This window comes from Coregonus lavaretus (assembly GCF_964263955.1).
Source record: "Coregonus lavaretus genome assembly, chromosome: 12".
NCBI lineage: Eukaryota > Metazoa > Chordata > Actinopteri > Salmoniformes > Salmonidae > Coregonus > Coregonus lavaretus.
Window position 1 is genome coordinate 38,688,990 of NC_139999.1, and position 22,277 is coordinate 38,711,266.

The window sequence follows — 22,277 nt, forward strand, 5'->3', positions numbered from 1 at the left end:
ACTGTACAGCGTCATGGAAATAGAATTACTAGAACAGGAATTCCCGTTCTAGTGATTCTATGTCTATGCACAGTATGTTACACAGGTGGAACATTGTGTCCTATGTAAGAGATGATTCATGGAAAGCAGAACACACTGACCCCTTGTCTTAACAAGTTATTAGGACCATTCAGTTGGCAAGTAGCTTTTACACTTTACTCCATACATACAACGTGTCTGTTGTACATCTGATTAGATTTGACTACTGTGTATATATGGACTGACTAAAGTTAAAGTGTCAAAGACTGACATTTTTGCTTATCTTTATGTGATAAAACAATAGTAATGTAAAACTTTGCGTATGTTTCCATTCCCCACTCTAAGCTTAGGACGAAATTAGCAAATTATTATTAATGAGTTAAAGCACAATTGTTATAGAGATTTGGGTAATTTCTCTCTAGGATTCTGTGAATATAGCCTACAGGCCTACTGTTGTTATTTCCCCACACCTCTTCATCGTCATTGGAATTGACCTTTGATCCCACTCTGAATCACTAAACCAGTGAAGTCATTCAGAACACACGAGTGTTGAGACAAGCTTGCAAAGTGTGAAGTGAATCAGAGGAAAGTCCCCACTGTTGGGAACCTCAACAAACCTTTCTGTTTTTTTTGTTATTGCCTTCAACAATATCTAAATGTGTTTGGATTTGGATATTTTCTAAGGAAATCCACTCAGGAGGAACCGGCATATTTGATGGAGTCCCATACTATAACAGTAGCTGTACATTGAAGGTATGTAGCTATTTCTGATGTCTACTTTAAAGAATGTGAGTTTAAATAATATAAGAGAGGAATTCACGATATTCACTCCTGGCAAACATTCCCAGTATATTATGAGGTGGTATGTTTTTACTCAGCACCATCTATCCACGGATAGGACAGAAACATGTGCTTGCTGTCTTTCTTGTATTTGAAGGATACTAAAGATCCAATTGTCAGCTCTTAGCTAGCATCTAACACAATGATATCTTCCCTGAAACATCAGATGAATGTGTAAATATTAGAATGCTGTTTGTGCCTCCCAGGTGGTCCGTTAAAGCTGCCTGGGTGACCAACCTGAGCCTCTCAAATTACCCCTCCATCCTCATACAGTAGCCAGACAGTAGGTGAGCTTCTCTCTTTATCTCTTTCTATATTTTTGTTATTTAAAAGCAGACTACACATATGAAAGTTCCCTACAGAGAAAATCTAAGAATTATATTCTGTTCCGTTCTATTCTATTCTATTCTATTCTAATATATTCTATTCACTTCCACTCTTTCCTAGCTTCTCTGATCTAGCTGCCATGAACGGTGTGATAGAAGGTGTATATGAGCCGGTGCAGCACCATTGGTTCCACTGCGAGCAGCAGGTGGACTGTAAAGACTCCTGGCTCCCTTTCAGCAGAGAGGACTCACTAAGGCTGGAAGAGGCACACAAACATGGCATGAGACAATTCATCAAACCTTTACAAATAATACAAATTGTTCTTGTATTGTTACCGCTCTGTACTATAACACCATATTATGTGTGATTTATTACCCTGAAACAAGAATATAGTTACACTGAAATTAAGGAGTATCTAGGCAAGTAATGTTTTCATTGTGAGTAACTATAACTTGTTACCATACTATGTAATTACATCTTTATTTCGTGCTGTAATGTAGAGTGTTACGGTTTTGTTAATTTGGGCTGTGCTGTTCAATAAGACATGGGAGGTAATGAGGTGGTCCCTGATGATAACAGCAATGATAAAGATGATTATAACCATATCATCATAATTGTGGGTTTGCTCCTAACAGGGGAGACCCGTGGGGCGGAGGAGGTGGTGGTATCCACAGAGGGTAGGCGGTTCGATGTGAGGCTGAAGGAGAGGAGGCGCTACGCGGTGTACTGGGAGCAGCCCCCCTCGGAGGTGAGGCGCAGCTCCTGGTTCCACAAAGGAGACAAGGACAACTCCTACACCCCTTACCCAGAGAACACCAGCTTCGTCCTGGAGGTAGGACACAGTCTGAAATGACATCCTGTTCCCTACAGTGCATTCGGAAAGTATTTAGACCCCTAGACTTTTTCCAAATTTTGTTATGTTACAGCCTTATTATAAAATTGATTAAATAAAGGTTTTTCTTCATCAATCTACACACAATACCCCATAGTAACAAAGCGAAAACAGGTTTTTAGAAATGTTTGTAAATTTATTAAAAATAAAACACAGAAATACCTTATTTACATAAGTATTCAGACCCTTTGCTATGAGACTTGAAATTGACCTCAGGTGCATGCTGTTTCCATTGATCATCCTTAAGATGTTTCTACAACGTGATTGGGTCCGCCTGTGGTAAATTCAATTGATTGGACATGATTTGGAAAGGCATACACCTGTCTATATAAGGTCCCACAGTTGACATATTGTAAAGTGGTTATCCCACTGGCTATAAGGTGAATGCACCAATTTGTAAGTCGCTCTGGATAAGAGAGTCTGTTACATGCGGTTGAAGGAATTGTCCGTAGAGCTCCGAGACAGGATTGTTTCTGCAGCATTGAAGATCCCCAAGAACACAGTGGCCTCCATCATTCTTAAATGGAAGAAGTTTGGAACCACTTAAACTCTTCCTAGAGCTGGCCGCCCGGCCAAACTGAGCAATCGGGGGAGAAGGGCCTTGGTCAGGGAGGTGACCAAGAACCCGATGGTCACTCTGACAGAGCTCCAGAATTTCTCTGTGGAGATCTCTGCAGCATTCCACCAATCAGGCCTTTATGGTAGAGTAGCCAGACGGAAGCCACTCCTCAGTAAAAGGCACATGACAGCCCGCTTGGAGTTTGCCAAAAGGCACCTAAAGGACTCTCAGACCATGAGAAACAAGATTCTCTGGAGGAAACCTGGCAGGGACTGGGAGACTAGTAAGGATCGAAGGAAAGATTAACGGCGCAATGTACAGAGAGATCCTCGATGAACCTGCTCCAGAGCGCTCAGGACCTCAGACTAGGGCGAAGGTTCACCTTCCAACAGGAAAACGACCCTAAGCACACAGCCAAGACAACGCAGGAGTGGCTTCGGGATAAGTCTCTGAATGTCCTTGAGTGGCCCAGCCAGAGCCCGGACTTGAACCCAATCAAACATCTCTGGAGAGATCTGAAAATAGCTGTGCAGCGACGCTCTTCATCCAACCTGACAAAGCTTAGGTGGATCTGCAGAGAAGAATGGGAGAGGGAAACTCCCCAAATACAGGTGTGCCAAGCTTGTAGCGTCATACCCAAGAAGAGTCGAGGCTGTAATCGCTGTCGAATGTGCGTCAACAAAGTACTGAGTAAAGGGTCTGAATACTTATGTAAATTTGATATTTCCGTATTTAAAATGTCTAAAAACCAGTTTTTGCTTTGTCATTATGGGGTATTGTGTGTAGATTGATGAGGATTATTATTATTATTTTAAATCCATTTTAGAATAAGGCTGTAACGTAACAAAAGGTAGAAAAGGTCAAGGGGTCTGAATACAATCCAAATGCCCTGTAAAAGTAGTGCACTATATAGGTGCCATATTGGATGCACACAAACACAAATCATAACAAAGTGATAAAATATCTACCTTGGTGTTTATCTTAGTACTGTAGTTTTGTGGGGCCAGTGTTTACTTCTTTCTACCGTCTGAAAGGGGTATACTGCAGATTGACCGGGTTTGAACCTGGGTCAACAGCATGCCCCAAGACTTGTGTTACCTCCCGGAGCTAATGCCTGGAGTGCAGGAGACCAGGGTTTGAACCCTAGTCCATTACATTTGCATCACTGTATTCACAGGAGGCTTACATGATATCAGTGACGCTGAATGACTGGAAGAGGAAGTTAGAATTCCCCACTGGAGAAACGGTGGTGTTGCACAGCCGTAAGGTATGACTCCCTCTCCCATCCATACCTGACATGTATAGAAGCACAGTATATCTTACTGTCACTAGTACCTGCATGGTATGTCTGTAGAGATGCAAATATTGGACTGTAAAATAAAATGCAACAAAGACAGTTTCTAGACCTTGCTCTGTCTCCATTAGTTTATGACACAGCAACAGACGATCCCCTCAAAAGACTGGATAAGCTTACCCTCTGCCTCTGAGCAGAATCGACCCAGGACCGTCAAAAGGGGGCTGGAGGGTATTTCAATAGAGATACCTGAAGGTAAGCCCGCAAATGTATAGGCCTCCATCTTCACAAAGGCCTTTGATTTCTACAGCTCTGTGAGGTTGTCACACCTGTACTGTACTTATATGTGTGTTTCATGCAAACAGTACTGGGAATTGGCCTGAACAATGGATATTGCATTGTTTACAGAGAACTCAAGTTGTGGAGCATCCAATGCATTGGATCATGTGCACATTGGTAATTACATGATAACATATTACAATTCCTTACACAGTAGACATTATTTGTGTTGTTGGTCATTCAGGAGAGCCTTACCAAGTGGATCACCTTGTCTTCATGGTACATGGCATTGGACCGGCATGTGACATCCAGCTGCGTGGGGTCGTTCAATGTGGTGTGTATAACCTTTGACCCCTACCCCAAAACCTTACCTTTACCTGCACTCTGCTTTTTCCCAATTCCTGTTTTCCCACAGACATTCCCATAAATGGATTAATGCAAACTTGATAGGTTAGTCATGAGATTACCATATTAATTTAAACAAAGGCCTAGCAGTTAATTGTACCAACAGGCAAAAGCATATCACAAACATACTAAAGCGCTCTCTCCCGCCTGTAGTGAATGATTTCCGTGGTGCTTCACTCAGCCTGCTGAGCAGTCACTTCAAGCAGAGCCAAGATGGCGCCCACATGGGACGTGTAGAGTACCTGCCAGTCAACTGGCACCAGGTGCTGCATGGGGACGCCACTGGGGTGGACGAGTAAGGCCTTGGACTCTTCCATCATTTGGCTTTGAGTGCTGTTGTTGTGTTGTTTGTTGTTTAAATCATCTGTTTACTGGGTTTTGTGTTCTTGAACACAAAAGAATGGCACACACACGCACACGCACACACTCACACGCACACGCACACAAACACACACACTATTACAAACCCTTTCTTACCTTCCTCCTACCAACAGGGATATCCAAAGGATCACCCTGCCCAGCATCAGTCGTCTGCGTCAGTTCAGCAACAGCACGGTGTTGGACCTGTTCTTCTACAACAGCCCCACCTACTGCCAGACCATCATAGACACCGTGGCCTCAGAGATCAACCGCCTCCACCACATCTTCCTTCAGCGCCACCCACAATTCACTGGGGCAGTGTCACTGACTGGACACAGTCTGGGTCAGTACCCCATAGACCTCTCCTTTATTTTTTTGGGACCTCTTATAACTTTTTCTTCTATCAGTCTTTTTAGACTTTATTAGGAAAAACTACACTCTTAGAAAAAAGCCTTTTTGGTTCCAGGTAGAACCCCTTTTGGTTCCAGGTATAACTCTTTTGGGTTCCATATAGAACCCTCTGTGTAAAGGGTTCTACCTGGAACCAAAAAGGGTTCTTCAAAGGGTTCTCATATGGGGAAAGCCGAAGAACCCTTTTAGGTTCCAGATAGCACCTTTTCTTTCTAAGAGTGTAGTATTGATAGCCATTATAGTAATTCATATTCTTTATTTATATGACTTTTCTAGGTTCTCTGATCCTCTTTGACCTTCTGACAAATCAAGAAATACATAACACAGATGAAAAGATAGTAAGTAGTAGGCTACTGCCAAAATGTACAGCTCCATTTTGGTCAAGGCCACAACCAGCAGCATATTTATTCTGATTAGCTCAATGTTGATCCCATATTTCTTCTGCTTCAGAGTAGCGTCAGCAGCCCAAGTGAAGCAACCTCCATTAACTTTGAGAGCTTTGAGGAAACACTTAGGAACTTTGGATTGGGCGAGTTTTTCAAAATGCTTACAAAGGAGCAGATGGACTTAGAATCACTGGTAAGCATGTGTGTGTGTGTGTGTGCACGTGTGTGTGTGGGTCTGTGACTTTCTAACTGTGTGTGTGTCCTCTGTCTATTGACTAGGCTCTCTGTTCAGAGACGGACTTGAAGGACTTGGGAATACCCTTGGGGCCTCGCAAGAAGATCATGTGCTTGTTGAAGAGATGGAGAGAGGTATGATATCCTATCCACTTCCAAATGGATCTATTCATTGTCGAACATAACCATCATGTGAAATGTTCCCCTTGTGTTAAAAATCTAGCTTCTTTGATCTGACATTCCAGTCTATTGGATCTATTGTGCTATCTATCTATCTATCTATCTATCTATCTACCTACCTACCTACCTACCTACCTAACCACCCACCCACCCTTCGGCCCAGAAGCAGGAATCCATGACAGGAACGTCCCACCCAGTTCCTGGCGTTCCAGGTGTGTATTCCCAGGTCCAAGAACAACCAACGCCCCTCTCAGACGCCCCCTCCACCAGCCCAGTGGATTTCAAGAACTTTGACATTGGCATTGGCCAGGTAAACAAACAACAACAGTGACTGCATACTGTAACATGTACACATGCACATACAGTAGAGAGAGAGAGAGAGAGAGAGAGAGAGAGAGAGAGCGAGAGAGAGAGAGAGAGAGAGAGAGAGAGAGAGAGCGAGAGAGAGAGAGAGAGAGAGAGGACATATGACATGGTGCACATATCTGCACATATGTGAAGTAGTATGCAATTTTCGGGGACCACTTTTGGCTCGTGAGTGCTACTTTCAGAACTACTGGCTAAAGAGTATACAAAAGTAATAGAATGTCTTGATGCAGTTAACATGAGGCCCAACAAATACAAATGAAAATCTAAATGAATTAAATGTTTAATTTCATTTTTAAATGTTGATACATTTTGATAGCCATGCTTAGCTACAGAAAGTGAAGAAATTCAGAATTTACACATGGGGCATACTGAATTAGTATTACAGTTTTTCTCAGTCGCTTTGGTGCATTTTTCACATCATCCCTAACATGTGCAAAATAATAAGTGCATTTCTCAGAACAATTTGTACAAACTGCAATATACAATAGATATGTTTCTAAAGCTAGTCAGTCACTAAAAATCCTTAGTACATCTCTCAAAAGTAAATATTCATGCCAATGATCATGTCAGTGTCATCAGAATGATAAGTCATTGAGTCATTGTTCACGAACAAGGTTGTCAAAATGTTTAGGCATGTTGTCAATGGAACTGTGTACTTTGACAGTATTACCTGATGTAAACTTAGGCTACAGTTTGAATGACAGTTACTGTATAGAAATAAAAATATATTTGCATGTGAAAATGTCATGGGATGCATTTGCTCCATTGATTCCCCTATGGCATATATCAATTTCAACAGTACTATTTACATATTACTGTATGTGGGTTATTGATTGAAAGAGACTGGACAACCCAAGGGGCACAAAGGAAAAAAAACTAAATTAGAAAGAAACACAGGAAACCACCCCTAAGGCACAACTTTGCCCACAGCACTGTTCTAGTGCTGTCTCTACACATCCAGACGTTCCTGTCTGTCAGCCCACATATTCTCATCCACATCACACCGGATATTTTCCCTTCCAATGCAACGTGGAAAGAATCTTTTGGAATGCCTTATCCATCCTCTGCAGGCGTCTACTGTGGTGTCCTCACATGCTGCATCCATTGCAGCCAGCAGGGTCATCTGTGTGTGTGGCTGACGATCGTACACCTTCCACCTCCATGCTGAAAAGAACTCCTCAATTGGGTTAAGGAATGGTGAATAAGGTGGGAGGAATTCTATGAGCATCCTCGGGTGGGTCACAAACCATTGCCTTATGATGTTTGATCGATGGAAACTCACATTATCACAAATGACCGCATACTTTGGCAAATCCTCTCTAAACAGACCCCTCTCATCATCAGGGATGAGAGCCCTGTAGAGAGTCTCTAAAAAGTTGAGTAGATGCTGGGTGTTGTATGGCCCTAAAAGGGGGATATGGGTTAGGACACCATGCTCCGAAATAGCAGCACACATGGTGATATTTCCTCCCCGTTGGCCTGGCAAATCCACAGTAGCTCTGTGACCGATGATATTCCGACCCCGCCTTCTGCATTTGGTCAGGTTGAAGCCAGCCTCATCCACGTATACAAAGTTGTGAGAGGGTTCACTTGATTCCAACTCCATTATACGCTATATCCCAGAACACACAGTTGAATTTGTTTTGGTAAGGAAGAGTGACATAAAATGTACATATATTGCATGTTCCTTCCACAGCAATGGAAATGTGTGCAGTTTATGCTTACTGTACTATGTAACACTATAAAATGTTGCTGTAAAGTAGTTACATAGATATATGTTTTACCTGTACATACTGGTACCGTAGCTCCTTAACTCTGTCCTCATTCCTTTGGAATGGTACACGGTACAGCTGTTTCATACTCATCTGGTTTCTATGCAGCACCCTGTCGATGGTTGAGATGCTAACCGTATGGATGTTTTCAAAGACATCGTTGTCTTCTATAATGGTCCTTTGTATTTCCCTGAGTCTCATGGCATTGTTTGCTCGGACCATGGTGCAAATAGCCTCCTCCTGTTGAGGTGTGAAAAGGCGTCCTCTGCCACCGGTTTGAGGTAATCTTGCAGTCCTATGTGTGGAAAAATGCAGTGATGCATCGCACACTTTCACATAGACAAAAACTATGCGAACACACATTTTACTGTAAAACATACAGGTGGGTGCATGTAAGGTGCAGTATGTATCTGTATAGAGTATATTTCTGTATGCTGTGAAATACAAGTGGACTACTGTAATATGAAGCATTGTAGGAAGTATACAGTATACTGCTTATATACAGTAACAGTGCACTGTACATTGGTGGACATACCTGTTCTCTCTTCGAAACGTTTGTACTATTGAGGACACGGTTGATCTCCCAATATTCGGCTGCACCCTTCGACCCGCCTCAGCCATTGTAAGGCCATGATTGACAACATGGTCTACAATAGTGGCCCTTATGTCATCAGATATGCGCCTATGTCCTCTTCTGCCTCTTCCTCTGTTTTGCCTTCCACCACGCATCCTTGCTCCTCTTCTTCCTCCTCTTGGCTGTTGACCCTGTTCGTTTCCTGGTCCATCCATTATTGGAAAATTGCAACTCTGTGTTGTGGTCTGTCTATATATGCTTGCCAATTGATTCTTCATGAGATGCACCTTTGAGCAATTTAGACAACTGGTTGATTGTTGGTTGAACTAACACTTTACATTCCTTCATGAGTGAGGGTTAATTTCACCTGCACGATTCAGCAATTTACGTTTTTGTACAAAAGGTCTAATAGAAATGTGTAAAACTATGCTTGACAGTTTATGACAAATAGTTCAACAATTTTGCATGTAATGGCTTATGCAAGGAACTAATGCCTAGATGTTTTGAGGGGTAAGACTATTCAACAGAGAACCATCTACTATATTTTGATCAACATGACATGAGCAATTGAAAATGTGGAAAAAAGCTGACACTTGTACATTATCAATTGCAATATGTACAAAAGCAATTGCAATTTGTTCAAAGGAATAAGAAATTGCTTTAATGATGTGCACAAGTGACTAGATGATTTGGAATTTGTACAAGTAGTATCAAGAATTGCACTTTTGATCTAAGAAATGCACCAAAGCGACTGAGAAAAACTGTAATCATTAACCCCTTCCCTTCCTGCCCAGGTGTCCATTGTGTACCCTCAGCTGGCCTTCAAGCCGCAGGCCTTCTTTGCCTTGGGGTCTCCTATAGGGATGTTCCTGACGGTGCGCGGCCTGAAGAGGATCGACCCCAAATACAGCCTCCCCACCTGCAAGAGCTTCTACAACATCTACCATCCAGTATGTTTATGGATCATGTGTTAGTGAATGCTTAGTGTAGCTAAAGTCAATCAAAGTCATGAATATTCATAAGGACCTGACAATGTGTTCTTCCTCCATGCAGTATGACCCGGTGGCCTTCAGGATTGAGCCCATGGTGGTGTCTCCAGGGGTGGACCTGCCCCCAATGCTGATCCCACATCACAAGGGCAGGAAGAGGATGCATCTCGGTGAGACCTGAGGCGTGAAGCTTTGATCTGGACATTACAGAAACGTTTCAAGATATGGTAGCCCCATATGTCATGAGCTTTTTGTTAAGACCCTAAGGGAGCATTACTAAAGCTCTGACCTGCCTGATAATGTAAAAACACTGGCCTACATCGTTGCTATCCAGTGAGCGTGTGGAAGCTTTCATCCACCTTGTGTTCCCATGCAGTGACCCTGTATTGACGTTGTGTCCCCCAGAGCTGAAAGACAGCTTGACGCGAGTCAGCTCAGATCTGCTGCTCTCCATCAGTACTCTCCGTGGTGTGTGGCAGACCCTCACCACGCTACCTGTTAACACACTGCCCCCAGTGGCCAGGGTAGGAACCACAGCTGCACTGCCACCTCAGGAGTCAGAAGGTGAGAGACTGGTGTCATTTATGTATTACTTTCGTTCTCTCATTCATTTATTCACTCATTTATTAGGAACCATGTGCAATGTTTTTACATACACGCATTACTTTATTCTTCATATTCTCAAAAACAAATTCCACTGTTGTTCTCTAGTAATTACAGCGTTAGTACACAGGTAGGCCTTTAAAAGCAACTTAATGTAATATGATGATGTTTCGGTGTAATTTGTCCTTTGTGTGACATGTTTTTTGTATGTACTATGAGTATTTTTATCATGTTACCCCTGCCTGCAACCAAATGTCCCTCGGGAGGCAATAAAGTTTGAACTGTGTTAGAGGAATGTTCCATCAATACTGTTTTCCAGGTAGTAGGGCCTAAAACTGTACAGTCTTTACCTACAGAGATGAAGAATATCAGTTTTGGAATGTTGAATGGTGGACGTCGGTTTGATTACGTCCTTCAAGAGAAACCCCTAGAGAGCTTCAACGAATATCTGTTTGCTATTCAGAGCCATCTGTGCTACTGGTAAGAACAACTGAGCTAGGGTTGGCTCTGACTCATGCTGTATTGAAATAGCTTACATGTTTTCTGCAGTATTTCGTGTTTTCTTGTGTGTTTCAGGGATTCTGAGGATACTGTGTTGCTGCTTTTGAGAGAAATCTACGAGGGGAAGGGAATCCTTCTCTAGCATCTCCAGATGTCAATGTAAAGGATGGATCTTTTGAGTTGTGTATCATGCATCTACTAGAGAAGACTCTGGATGCATCACATTTTTATGGTTTCATTTTTATTTATTTTTCTGTAAAGTGTATTGAGGCTTCTGGGAAATGCACTTTAAATAAATTGTGATTTTAATTTGAATTGTGATTTGATCTGGAGATTACTAATGTACATAAACTGTTATTTTTGGTCTATACCTAATGCACTGTTTGCGTAAGAATGCATTTTAAATTTACTATATGATTATGGGCTCCTTCTAATTTGTTTACAAATATGGAAACTATGACCAACTTTTCATTTAAGCTGCCATTCTGCTCATTCACACTTTTTGCTCGACCATGTCCTTGTTGCAATTGAGCACTTACAGTATTAGGTGTGTGTGTACTTTTAGTAAATTATGAACAACAGACATAAACCCTGCAAGGATTTGATTGTCTGCTGCAACCAATAGGCTTATCTAATGGCTAATGTAGACTCCATGACACACTGTTGCCTATCTAGCCTTGCACTCCAAAGAGAGGTAACCACACGTGTTCCTATCTGTAACATTCATGTCTTGTCGTATATTAACTGACTGTGTCTTTAAGTCACATTCCTGGCATATAGTCCCCAGAAAGTTAATTTCCCATTTATCCGCGTCACCCACCGCGTGGAATATACGCCACAGGACAGTTCTCTTCTTTGAAGAATTCGCGTTGGGACATTGGACTGCCCATCATATCGTGCTTTGCAAGGAACGTTTTCAGTGTGAAGAAAATAACGTCATAACATCATCTTTGACTTCTCTTGAAAGTTGGATAGCGGATTTATCCGGAAAGTTCACTGGAGAGGTAGGACATTTAACTTTTGGACTATTGGCTATAATCGCCAGCTCTGTGTGGACTGTTGCTGCCTGTAAAAATGTAAAGCGCTATAGTGTTAGATGGATAGTGATACCGTTATGTTATGTATCGTGATAGCATCTACTAAAATTTTACATCAGATAACCAATTTGGAATATTAATTGTATTGCATTTTGAAGTAGAATTTTGCTTGAAAAAGTTATTGAACTCACTTTGGCACAAGATCATGGGCGACATGACTACTTACATTTACATTTTAGTCATTTAGCAGACGCTCTTATCCAGAGCGATTTACAGTTAGTGAGTGCATACATTTTCATACTGGCCCCCCGTGGGAAACGAACCCACAACCCTGGCGTTGCAAGCGCCATGCTCTACCAACTGAGCTACAGGGGGCTACTTGCATGTTAAAAGTCACACAGCGTATATGTGCAGACACCAAAGACTAGGCTATCGTCACAATATCTACTTATAGAGTAACGTTCCATGAGAGCAATTACTTTTTAAAACATTATTTGAAACCATAGTCTCTTCTGTTCACCAAGTTTCCTATGAATCAAACATGGACTAACACAGGCCCTATAGTTTCTTGTTTATGATAGATCGTTTGTTTTATTGAAGGTCGGCTATTATGACCATGGAAAGTCAGTTAGCATAAGATCACACCAGTAGCCTAGTCATGACTGTGCATCTGTTGTGTCATGATTATAACCGTTTTATGTAGCCCTTATGACATAGGTTCAAGTAAAGTGCAACCACATAGGGGAATCAATGGAGCAAATGCATCCCATGACATTTTCACATGCAAATATATTTTTATTTCTATAATATATAGGTTATCGGTAGTCCCTGATGAATGAGATTCAATGAGAGCAAAATGTGTCTTCTACTGAATCATACTTCTTTTTGTAGCCTGTCCATTCTGCTTGAATCAAATGTAATTCCTCATTTCCCAAAACTCTCCATTAACTGTCTAGACAGGGGGGTTCTGGCAAGGGAGGATTACTATTAAAGCCTTCATTCTTCTCATGACTTTCACTCTTACAGTGTGAGAGTGTGGCAATGTTATAAGCTCTTTAACACTGGAAACAACTAGCTGAGCTGACACCACAGCCGGTGTCCTTAATCGTGTGTGAGCACTGCTAGTTTGTACATTTTCATGCCTGTGAGCCTGTTGTTTTCGGCTTGGTTTTTCTAACACATGTTTGTATTGTGTTTATGTAAGTCTTATTCAACCACGGGATAATTAATCCCTGCTCTAATTAAACACACTTAAAATGGCTTCCTTTATTTGGATGAAAAAGGAAAGTTGTGAAATGAAAAAGTCTGAACCTGCTTTTTGTGGGGACAGACCGTTATTTACGTAACACCATTAGTTAATGTTTGAGTGCAACGGCTTGGGTTTCTTCAGGGCAGGTTTGATTGGATTCGAGGCTAACACAGCCAGGCTGCACTGCTTAACCCTCCTAGTAAAGAAAACCCATCTGACTGAAAGGTGACTTCATATAAGGTGAGGTAGCTTGAGATTCTTTGAAGTAGGAGGCCTAATAAGAGGACTGGAGGATAGTCTTCGGTTCTAAACCTGGGTTTTGGTCAAGGATTTCACTTTCGTGTATACACATACACACACACACACACGCTCGCACCACACAACAGTGCATTTGCCTTTCTCACAATGTGATTCTCACATTGATTGATGAATCAATCGATTTATTGTGGTTATTGTCCATCAACAGGAAATTCTTTCCACAGATCTTCCACATGTTGACCAATGACCAACGTTCCAGTTGCCAACACAAGGCAAGGCTCAACCGTACACGCGCAGCATTATACATAAGGCAATGTAAAGTCTGTCTGAAGTGAACAGGGTGCTACTCATGGCTTACAATACAGGGCCTATACATCCACATGCACGCGCACACACAGTCACACACACAGTCACACACACAGACACGCACACTCCTCTTTCACTGCACACAAAAACAGCGTCAATCCCAGAAAGAGCACAGCTCAGACGGAGGGTCAAATAATGATAACCAGCATGCTGGAACATTCATTTCCTTCCATGTGTTTTCTTCCAGTTACATTATGACTGAATGAATACGAGTGAAGAACTCTTATAAACTCTCCGTTTTGGCTTACTGTTTGCCTCGAACTTGCATTCACATTGCATCATGTGCTGTGGTGTTTTTGGCATTTCTGGAAGGAAGATGAGGTCACTCTCAGACACAGGCAGAGGCTGTGGCTCAGCTGAACAGGAAGTGGGGGTTAACAGGGCGGGAGCAGCCAACATATGGCTGTCTGAAAAAGTTACTAAACGTCAAAGCTTTTCTTCCTCCGTCATTTTCTTTCTGAATTCCACTCAAAGCTCATTGAAGGAGGTCAGAGGGAGGGATCCTCGGATCCTCTCCTCCGATGGGCTTTGAGAGGAATTGAGGAAACATGGACGGAGGAAGTAAGGATTTGATGGCGCATAATATTTTTAGGCACAGCCCCAGTCCGGTCTTTCACATATGGAAGGGAAGCAAGCTGCAGTTTCTGGGAATCAAAATAAATTCCCACAATGTTCCCATTTTAGAGAACTGGAATGCAGGAGTTCTCTTGGGTGGTGAAGGCATCCATGGCTGCTAGCACAAAAGTTCTGAATTGAAATCAATTGAATTCAATCCATTTATATTGAACTCATGAGGCCTACCGTTTTGAGTAACACTAGGGGGAAAACAATGGAATATGTGATCAGTATTAGAAAATAATCATTGTAATATGTGAGCAGGCCGTATTAGAAAAGGGAGTTACAGGGAGAGATTCCCAGACGCTCCATGACCGTGCCATTTATAGTCTTGTGATTGTGGAAGGGACTTCGAGTTTGTTGTTTTTAAGTGTTTCCCCTAGCAGTTGATGTGGGTGAGTTATCATTTGTTGAGTAGGAAGTGATAGGGAGATGTTGAATCAACACTGTGCTGTTTCACACCCACGCATTGCTTGGTCCCCTGCCTTCTCAATGGAAACCCAACGCTGAGTAAGACTGCGCTGTCACTGCTGCTGGCTAGGATGTACTGTAGGCCTACCCCAGATGTGTCTGGTCTGTATGTGAGGTTGCCTAGTAACCTCCCCATCATAACACCTTGAAACATGTACGGAATGGATTTGGATCACTTTAACATGATGTCACATTAGACCCATATTAGTGGTCATTATTAGTTCCATCGTGGCAATTAGGCCGCCTGTATGAGTAGGGGAGTCAACATCCCTAAAAGCAAGTACACTATAAAGTGTAAAAAGTTCTGTAGTTATGATGTCGAAGATCTTTATGACAAACCTTGGGAAATCATGTCATGCCTGTAAGAACTACCAATAATACCATTTATCTTAGTCTACCACTAGATGTCAGGCTGTTCATACCTAGTCTTTGCTGACGTTTCTTGCCAACCTGTTTAATGCCACTATTTGTAATAACATACAGTCCCAAAGTGATTAGAGTAAAATAACAATTCACTAAATCGGTTCTCAAAAAGATGGATGGATAAAACGTTTAAGCAAATTAATTTCAAGCAGTGTTTGATTTGATGTTCTTAAACATGTAACTCAATGTGAACATGGTCTATGAAGATCAATGATCCTCTTTGAAAATAATTCTAATTGTTCTGTGAAAGCAAGGTGGTGAGGTGACAATGCCATGGCGTCGGCTATCAGTATTGTGAACACGGACAAATAGGCCTCCTACCATGATTGGTCAATGAAGATGCATTCTTCTTCTTACTGTAACTTCTATATTACATTTTAGCAGACGCTCTTATCCAGAGCGACTTACAGGAGCAATTAGGGTTAAGTGCCTTGCTCAAGGGCACATCGACAGATTTTTCACCTAGTCGGCTCGGTGATTAGAACCAGCGACCTTTCGGTTACTGGCACAACGCTCTTAACCACTAAGCTACCTGCCACCCACATGTAGTGTCTATAGGAAACATGGCTAGGTATGTTTGTAGCAGACAGTTTCTACCTTTAGTGGCTAGCTATGCATCTCTAGTATGTAATCTGTACAGTAGACATGGCTAGGTGTGTGTGTGTGTGTGTGTGTGAAAGAGAGGTGTCTGGTATTTATGACTACAATGTGACAGTGACCTCACTTTGACCTTTGTTATTATGCACAGGTCACCGGAGCAGCATTGTGGCAATGTTGTTACAGTATTAATGAAATCTCATGTTTTCAGGGATTGACATTAAGGTCTGAAAGGCATTTTTTGGTTGCCCGATTATGATTGCTTGCCCGAAAATGTAAAGTAGCTGGAAGACCAGACTACTGGAATTATTTTCATGTTGGTTGTTATCAGTATAAAAAAAAAAATCACAGCCCCAGTGGGGCAACCACAGAGCAGACTCAACTTGCGTGATCACTCAGGTCACTTGCCTCAGTCAATAGGGCAACCCTTAATCTCAATCCCTGTGTTTTGTTTTTCTGAGACTTGAAACTACTGATGAATTCATGAATTGATTGAATTAACGCTGCCCATTGTTCCCATGAGGGCTCTTCATGAATTAATTGAATTAATTCACTTTCTAAACTGATTGCGTTCAACAGGTTTTGATGGCCCAACCCTCCAGGTAGACTGTTAATCTGAAATGAAGCATTATGATGTGGTAAATTAGTTCAGCAACTAAAAGGATTAGTCAGTGTGAGCAGCAGAACCGGTTCTTGCTGGCTTGTGGGAGCTTGAATCCTTGAATCCTGAAACAAAGTTGGCTTAAAGTTTTCCCATGGTTCTTCTTTGACAAAAGGATATAAGGTCTTTGTTTTATTCATGGGATTGATCCGATGTGGATTCATAACTGTTAGAAAGGAAGTATCTTGTGTTACATATGTCTCCTCCTTGTCACAGCAAGTTGCATCGGTTTTCTTACTGTATGCTAACACAGACCTTTTTGTCATGCAAAAGAGCACATATCTGTGCAAAAAGTACCGTAACATTTGAAATAGATGGGAAAGCTTCTAATCCAATGGGAGTTCCAAATACCACAACTCGCAGGAGTTGCATGCATTGCAATCTGGTCAGATAATCGCTTCCTGATAAGGGACGGATCGAAATGTACAGAATGGTTACCTGGAGGAAAGTGGGGGAGGGTCATGATTTTTCAATTTCAGTCAAGGGTAGGGTTTAGTATTTTTAAAATCTAGTCCAGGGGAGGGTCATGTAATTTGTAATTGATGAAATGTCAATATTTCTCAGTGTTTTAGAATGTTTTGCTTATTAGGCTATATATCGATGTGTGCCAGGGTGCACAATATCAAGTGCGCCTATACGCTATTTAGTGTGGTGACAATCAAATGATCCATAGCCTATTGGCTATGAAGTGCATGCTAGGAGAAGCAAAGAGCAAGGTTACATTTCTAAGATAGCTGCTGGGATGTTGTAAATACAACTAGGCTGCATTACACACTGCAATAGATATTCCAACCCTGAGCCCCGGCCTGCTCTGCTCTTGCTGATCAAAAACGTTTTTGTGTGCTGCTTAACCAATAGCTGTGCTGTGTAGGGCTACGGTGGCAGTTCAGGAGGAGAGTCAACGGTTTCTTTCAATTTTCTTTTAAATTATTAGGCCTTGTCCAAAAAATTCACAATCTTGCGCACAGACTAGCCTATGTTCTGTTCAGTTGAGGAGAGCGCGAAGATGAGAAGGAGGACCAGAGGTCAACTTTGATAGCTTGCTACTACTATAATTCATTTGATTAAAAACAATATGTTTCTTGCCCATTATGTATTTATCAGAGTTATTGACCTCACAATAAGCCAGATTCTAGTAACTTACATTGTGGTGCTGAAACTTGAAGCGGCAGCCGCGGCACAAACAATCTGAAATGGACAGCACATGGTGCTGAAAGTAGGTACATTCGAGTAGGCATAATTAATTTCAATGTCTTCATTAGGCTATAGGCTTCTATATCCATGGATTTGTCGGTCAATTCCTCCATCCACCATGCACTAGCCTACCTCCATGTCAGTGAAGGGCTGTGAAGTTCAAACCAAGACTCGAATTGAGCGGATATGAGAGGGTATGCCATAGGCCTACCTTTTATTAAAGAAAATGGCAAAAAGCACAGGCCTACCCCTTGTTAGCTTAAGATATTGAAGAAAATAAAACAGATCCGATGATATAAAGTGATCTATAACAGTCCTTTGGTCCGCGATGCTTTATGCTAGAAACAAGCTGTAAAATACCCACGAAATCACTCCGATACATATGGGGATATCGATATCATTGTTTCCTTTCTTTGACATTCAAAGGCAGAGCTACAACCTTCTATAGCCAAGGAGACAAAAACATGACTTTGCTTGTGAAGTAATCTAATTCTGTCACTATCATTTGATTAAACAATTTACTCTCTGTACAGTAGAAGTGAAACACTTGTGACCTTCTCTCGTTGGGTTAAGCCACGGAAGAAGAGTAGCCAGCAGTTAAAGCTTACATATTTCTGCGTTGGTAGGCCTACTCTGTCTGGGGTGGAAAGGTAGGCCTAACTTTTGAAAGTACCATGCTCAGATTCCTAATGATGTCTCAGATGTAATTATTTGCAAACAGGGACAATTTCATTGCAAACAAGACACTCTGATTTGGCATTGGAGAAATATGATAAGATTTACATTTACATTTACATTTTAGTCATTTAGCAGACGCTCTTATCCAGAGCGACTTACAGGAGCAATTAGGGTTAAGTGCCTTGCTCAAGGGCACATTTACGTCATTTAGCAGACGCTCTTATCCAGAGCGACTTACAAATTGGTGCATTCACCCTATAGCCAGTGGGATAACCACTTTACACTCTTTTTTTTTTTTTTTTTTTTTTGTGGGGGGGGGGGGGGGGGGGTGGAAGGATTTCTTTATCCTATCCCAGGTATTCTTTAAAGAGGTGGGGTTTCAAATGTCTCCGGAAGGTGGTGAGTGACTCCGCTGTCCTGGCGTCGTGAGGGAGCTTGTTCCACCATTGGGGTGCCAGAGCAGCGAACAGTTTTGACTGGGCTGAGCGGGAACTATGCTTCCGCAGAGGAAGGGGAGCCAGCAGGCCAGAGGTGGATGAACGCAATGCCCTCGTTTGGGTGTAGGGACTGATCAGAGCCCGAAGGTACGGAGGTGCCGTTCCCCTCACTGCTCCATAGGCAAGCACCATGGTCTTGTAACGGATGCGAGCTTCAACTGGAAGCCAGTGGAGTGTGCGGAGGAGGGGGGTGACGTGAGAGAACTTGGGAATAATAATAATAATAATAATATGCCATTTAGCAGACGCTTTTATCCAAAGCGACTTACAGTCATGCGTGCATACATTTATTTGGAAGGTTGAACACCAGACGGGCTGCGGCATTCTGGATGAGTTGTAGGGGTTTAATGGCACAGGCAGGGAGGCCAGCCAACAGCGAGTTGCAGTAATCCAGACGGGAGATGACAAGTGCCTGGATTAGGACCTGTGCCGCTTCCTGTGTAAGGCAGGGTCGTACTCTCCGAATGTTGTAGAGCATGAACCTGCAGGATCGGGTTACCGCCTTGATGTTAGCGGAGAACGACAGGGTGTTGTCCAGGGTCACGCCAAGGCTCTTTGCACTCTGGGAGGAGGACACAACGGAGTTGTCAACCGTGAGGGCGAGATCATGGAACGGGCAGTCCTTCCCCGGGAGGAAGAGCAGCTCCGTCTTGCCAGGGTTCAGCTTGAGGTGGTGATCCGTCATCCATACTGATATGTCTGCCAGACATGCAGAGATGCGATTCGCCACCTGGTTATCAGAAGGGGGAAAGGAGAAGATTAGTTGTGTATCGTCAGCGTAGCAATGATAGGAGAGGCCATGTGAGGATATGACAGAGCCAAGTGACTTGGTGTATAGGGAGAATAGGAGAGGGCCTAGAACTGAGCCCTGGGGGACACCAGTGGTGAGAGCACGTGGTGCGGAGACAGCTTCTCGCCACGCCACTTGGTAGGAGCGACCGGTCAGGTAGGACGCAATCCAGGAGTGAGCCGCGCCGGAGATGCCCAGCTCGGAGAGGGTGGAGAGGAGGATCTGATGGTTCACAGTATCAAAGGCAGCAGACAGGTCTAGAAGGACAAGAGCAGAGGAGAGAGAGTTAGCTTTAGCAGTGCGGAGAGCCTCCGTGACACAGAGAAGAGCAGTCTCAGTTGAATGACCAGTCCTGAAACCTGACTGGTTTGGATCAAGAAGGTCATTCTGAGAGAGATAGCAAGAGAGTTGGCTAAAGACGGCACGCTCAATAGTTTTGGAAAGAAAAGAAAGAAGGGATACTGGTCTGTAGTTGTTGACATCAGTGGGATCGAGTGTTGGTTTTTTGAGAAGGGGTGCAACTCTCGCTCTCTTGAAGACGGAAGGGACATGGCCAGCGGTCAAGGATGAGTTGATCAGCGAGGTGAGGTAGGGGAGAAGGTCACCGGAGATGGTCTGGAGAAGAGAGGAGGGGATGGGGTCAAGCGGGCAGGTTGTTGGGCGGCCTGCAGTCACAAGTCGCAGGATTTTATCTGGAGAGAGAGGGGAGAAAGAAGTCAGAGCATAGGGTAGGGCAGTGTGAGTAGGACCAGCAGTGTCATTAGACTTAACAAACGAGGATCGGATGTCGTCAACCTTCTTTTCAAAGTGGTTGACGAAGTCATCCACAGAGAGAGAGGAGGGGGGGAGGGGGGGGGGGGGGGGAGCACATAGGCCTATCTCTCTGTCCCTTCTTAGCCTGTAATTTCAGTAATTTGTGTGGTATTAAATAAACATTCTGCTAATATGTACAATTACGTAGAATTGCATTAAATGTTTATAAAAGGCTATTTTTTCTCTGACCTGCAAATATGATGATTCATGCAATGCGTTTACTATAAAGGAGATCTTTCCACCCCTACTCTTGTCCACGGTGGTCTGTGAACCCACAACTTTCTGGCCCGCAGCCCTGTGTGCTATCAAAATGTCTGCGTTGCCATGTAATGCTTACAGGATGAAGAACAGTTTCTAAAACGGCATATCTAAGGCTCTGGTCTGTCCAAGAAGTGAGGGTAAACGGTAGATATGTTCTCTGCTCTCCACTTTGTTTTAATTATTATTTTGGGTATAGGGAAGGGTCGCTTGTTTTTTTTCAAGCGTTCAGGGAGGGTTTAGGTAAAATATATTTTGCTGAAAGGAGGGCCATCCATTTTCATTTCAGAGAGGTCAGATTCACTCCCTAACTGTAATGTTTTGAATGACAGGACTGCTGTTGACATTTAGATTTGAGTCAAAACACGGTACCATCCCTCCTTGCTAAACAGGTTGAACCAGAAGTATGTAACACCACGTCTTCACATCAAGCAGAGTCCTGTTTGCTCTCATGGGTTGTTGTGTGCCTGCTATCTGGGGATGAGTCCCAAATGGCACCCTATTCCCTATATAGTGTTCTACTTTTGAACAGAGCCATATGGATAGTACACTATAGTAGTAGTACACTATAGGGAATAGGGTGCCATTTGGGATGCAACCCCGGTTTTTACCCACATGACATCACTTTATGACAAAGAAACTTGACCTGCTTTATCTACTGTACCTTTTAGCCTCCTTCCTTGATTGTCCCCACCTGGATTTATTACAGTGTACAATAACTCCCAGCCAAATGTTTACCACAGTCTGTTCCCTGGTGTTTGCGTGTGTGTGTGTGTGTGTGTGTATGTGTGTGTGTGTGTGTGTATGTGTGTGTGTATGTGTGTGTGTGTGTGTGTGTATGTGTGTGTGTGTGTGTGTGTGCTTGAGGTGAGGGAGGAGGGGACAGGGAGAAAAAGAAAGAGGGAGGGAGGGAGGGAGGGAGGGAGAGAGGGAGGGAGGGAGGGAGGGAGGAGGCTTGGGCCAGCTGAGAGAGCCTGGGAGAGTATCAGGGCTGTTTCAGATGGACATTGCAGCGTCATTCACTGCAGCAGTACAGTAGTCAGAGAAACACGGATGGGACAGTACGCTGGCTAACTTGAGCTGGGATGACACTGAACCCACACCCACATGTGCACACTTGAAGGAGCACGCACGTGTACAGACTTACAGACAGACAGGTGAAGGCCCAGTCCCCTTGGAGGGGTAGAGGGAGCTGCTGTCAACATGGGGGGCTCTCAGTCCCAACAGAAGAAGACCGGCGGGGCAGCAAACACAACCAAGAGGAAGACAATTAGCATGTGAGTGAAGTAACTGTTTTCTCTAATACCTGTACTTACAGTAACAGCAATGGAAGTTTGAAAACGGTCTAATAACAGTACTTCTACAGAGGCATGTCAA

At 43.1% G+C, this 22,277-nt stretch overlaps 2 protein-coding genes across 8 annotated transcripts in view; both read left to right on the forward strand.

The window, feature by feature from the left end:
- Positions 1 to 567: 567 nt before the first annotated feature.
- Positions 568 to 11,308, forward strand: LOC311139028 (triacylglycerol hydrolase DDHD2-like). Of its 5 annotated transcripts, none has more exons than XM_084173862.1 (18): positions 568 to 771; positions 1,065 to 1,145; positions 1,306 to 1,463; positions 1,821 to 2,017; positions 3,814 to 3,903; positions 4,062 to 4,185; positions 4,454 to 4,543; positions 4,768 to 4,909; positions 5,109 to 5,317; positions 5,662 to 5,723; positions 5,836 to 5,964; positions 6,051 to 6,140; positions 6,349 to 6,495; positions 9,695 to 9,850; positions 9,954 to 10,059; positions 10,295 to 10,453; positions 10,849 to 10,972; positions 11,069 to 11,308. In XM_084173862.1, the coding sequence occupies exons 3-18, from the start codon at positions 1,325 to 1,327 to the stop codon at positions 11,133 to 11,135; spliced, it is 2,031 nt and encodes a 676-aa protein (XP_084029988.1). In that variant the 5' UTR covers positions 568 to 771; positions 1,065 to 1,145; positions 1,306 to 1,324; the 3' UTR covers positions 11,136 to 11,308. The 5 variants fall into 5 exon arrangements, with proteins under 5 accessions (XP_084029988.1, XP_084029990.1, XP_084029991.1 ...); XM_084173864.1 differs by having other exon boundaries at positions 6,352 to 6,495; XM_084173865.1 differs by having other exon boundaries at positions 6,355 to 6,495.
- Positions 11,309 to 11,690: 382 nt separating this feature from the next.
- Positions 11,691 to 22,277, forward strand: part of LOC311139029 (transforming acidic coiled-coil-containing protein 1-like) — a 42,172-nt gene continuing 31,585 nt past the window's right edge. Inside the window, exon 1 of one of the 3 annotated variants that reach the window (XM_084173870.1) lies at positions 11,691 to 11,997. Coding sequence is in view for 2 of the 3 variants with exons in the window: in XM_084173868.1 (XP_084029994.1) it covers positions 22,104 to 22,177 (74 nt within the window). In the remaining variant the exon portion in view is untranslated. Of the gene's footprint in view, positions 11,998 to 13,765; positions 13,810 to 21,506; positions 22,178 to 22,277 lie in introns of those variants that run through there. The other 2 variants (XM_084173869.1, XM_084173868.1) reach the window with 2 other exon arrangements.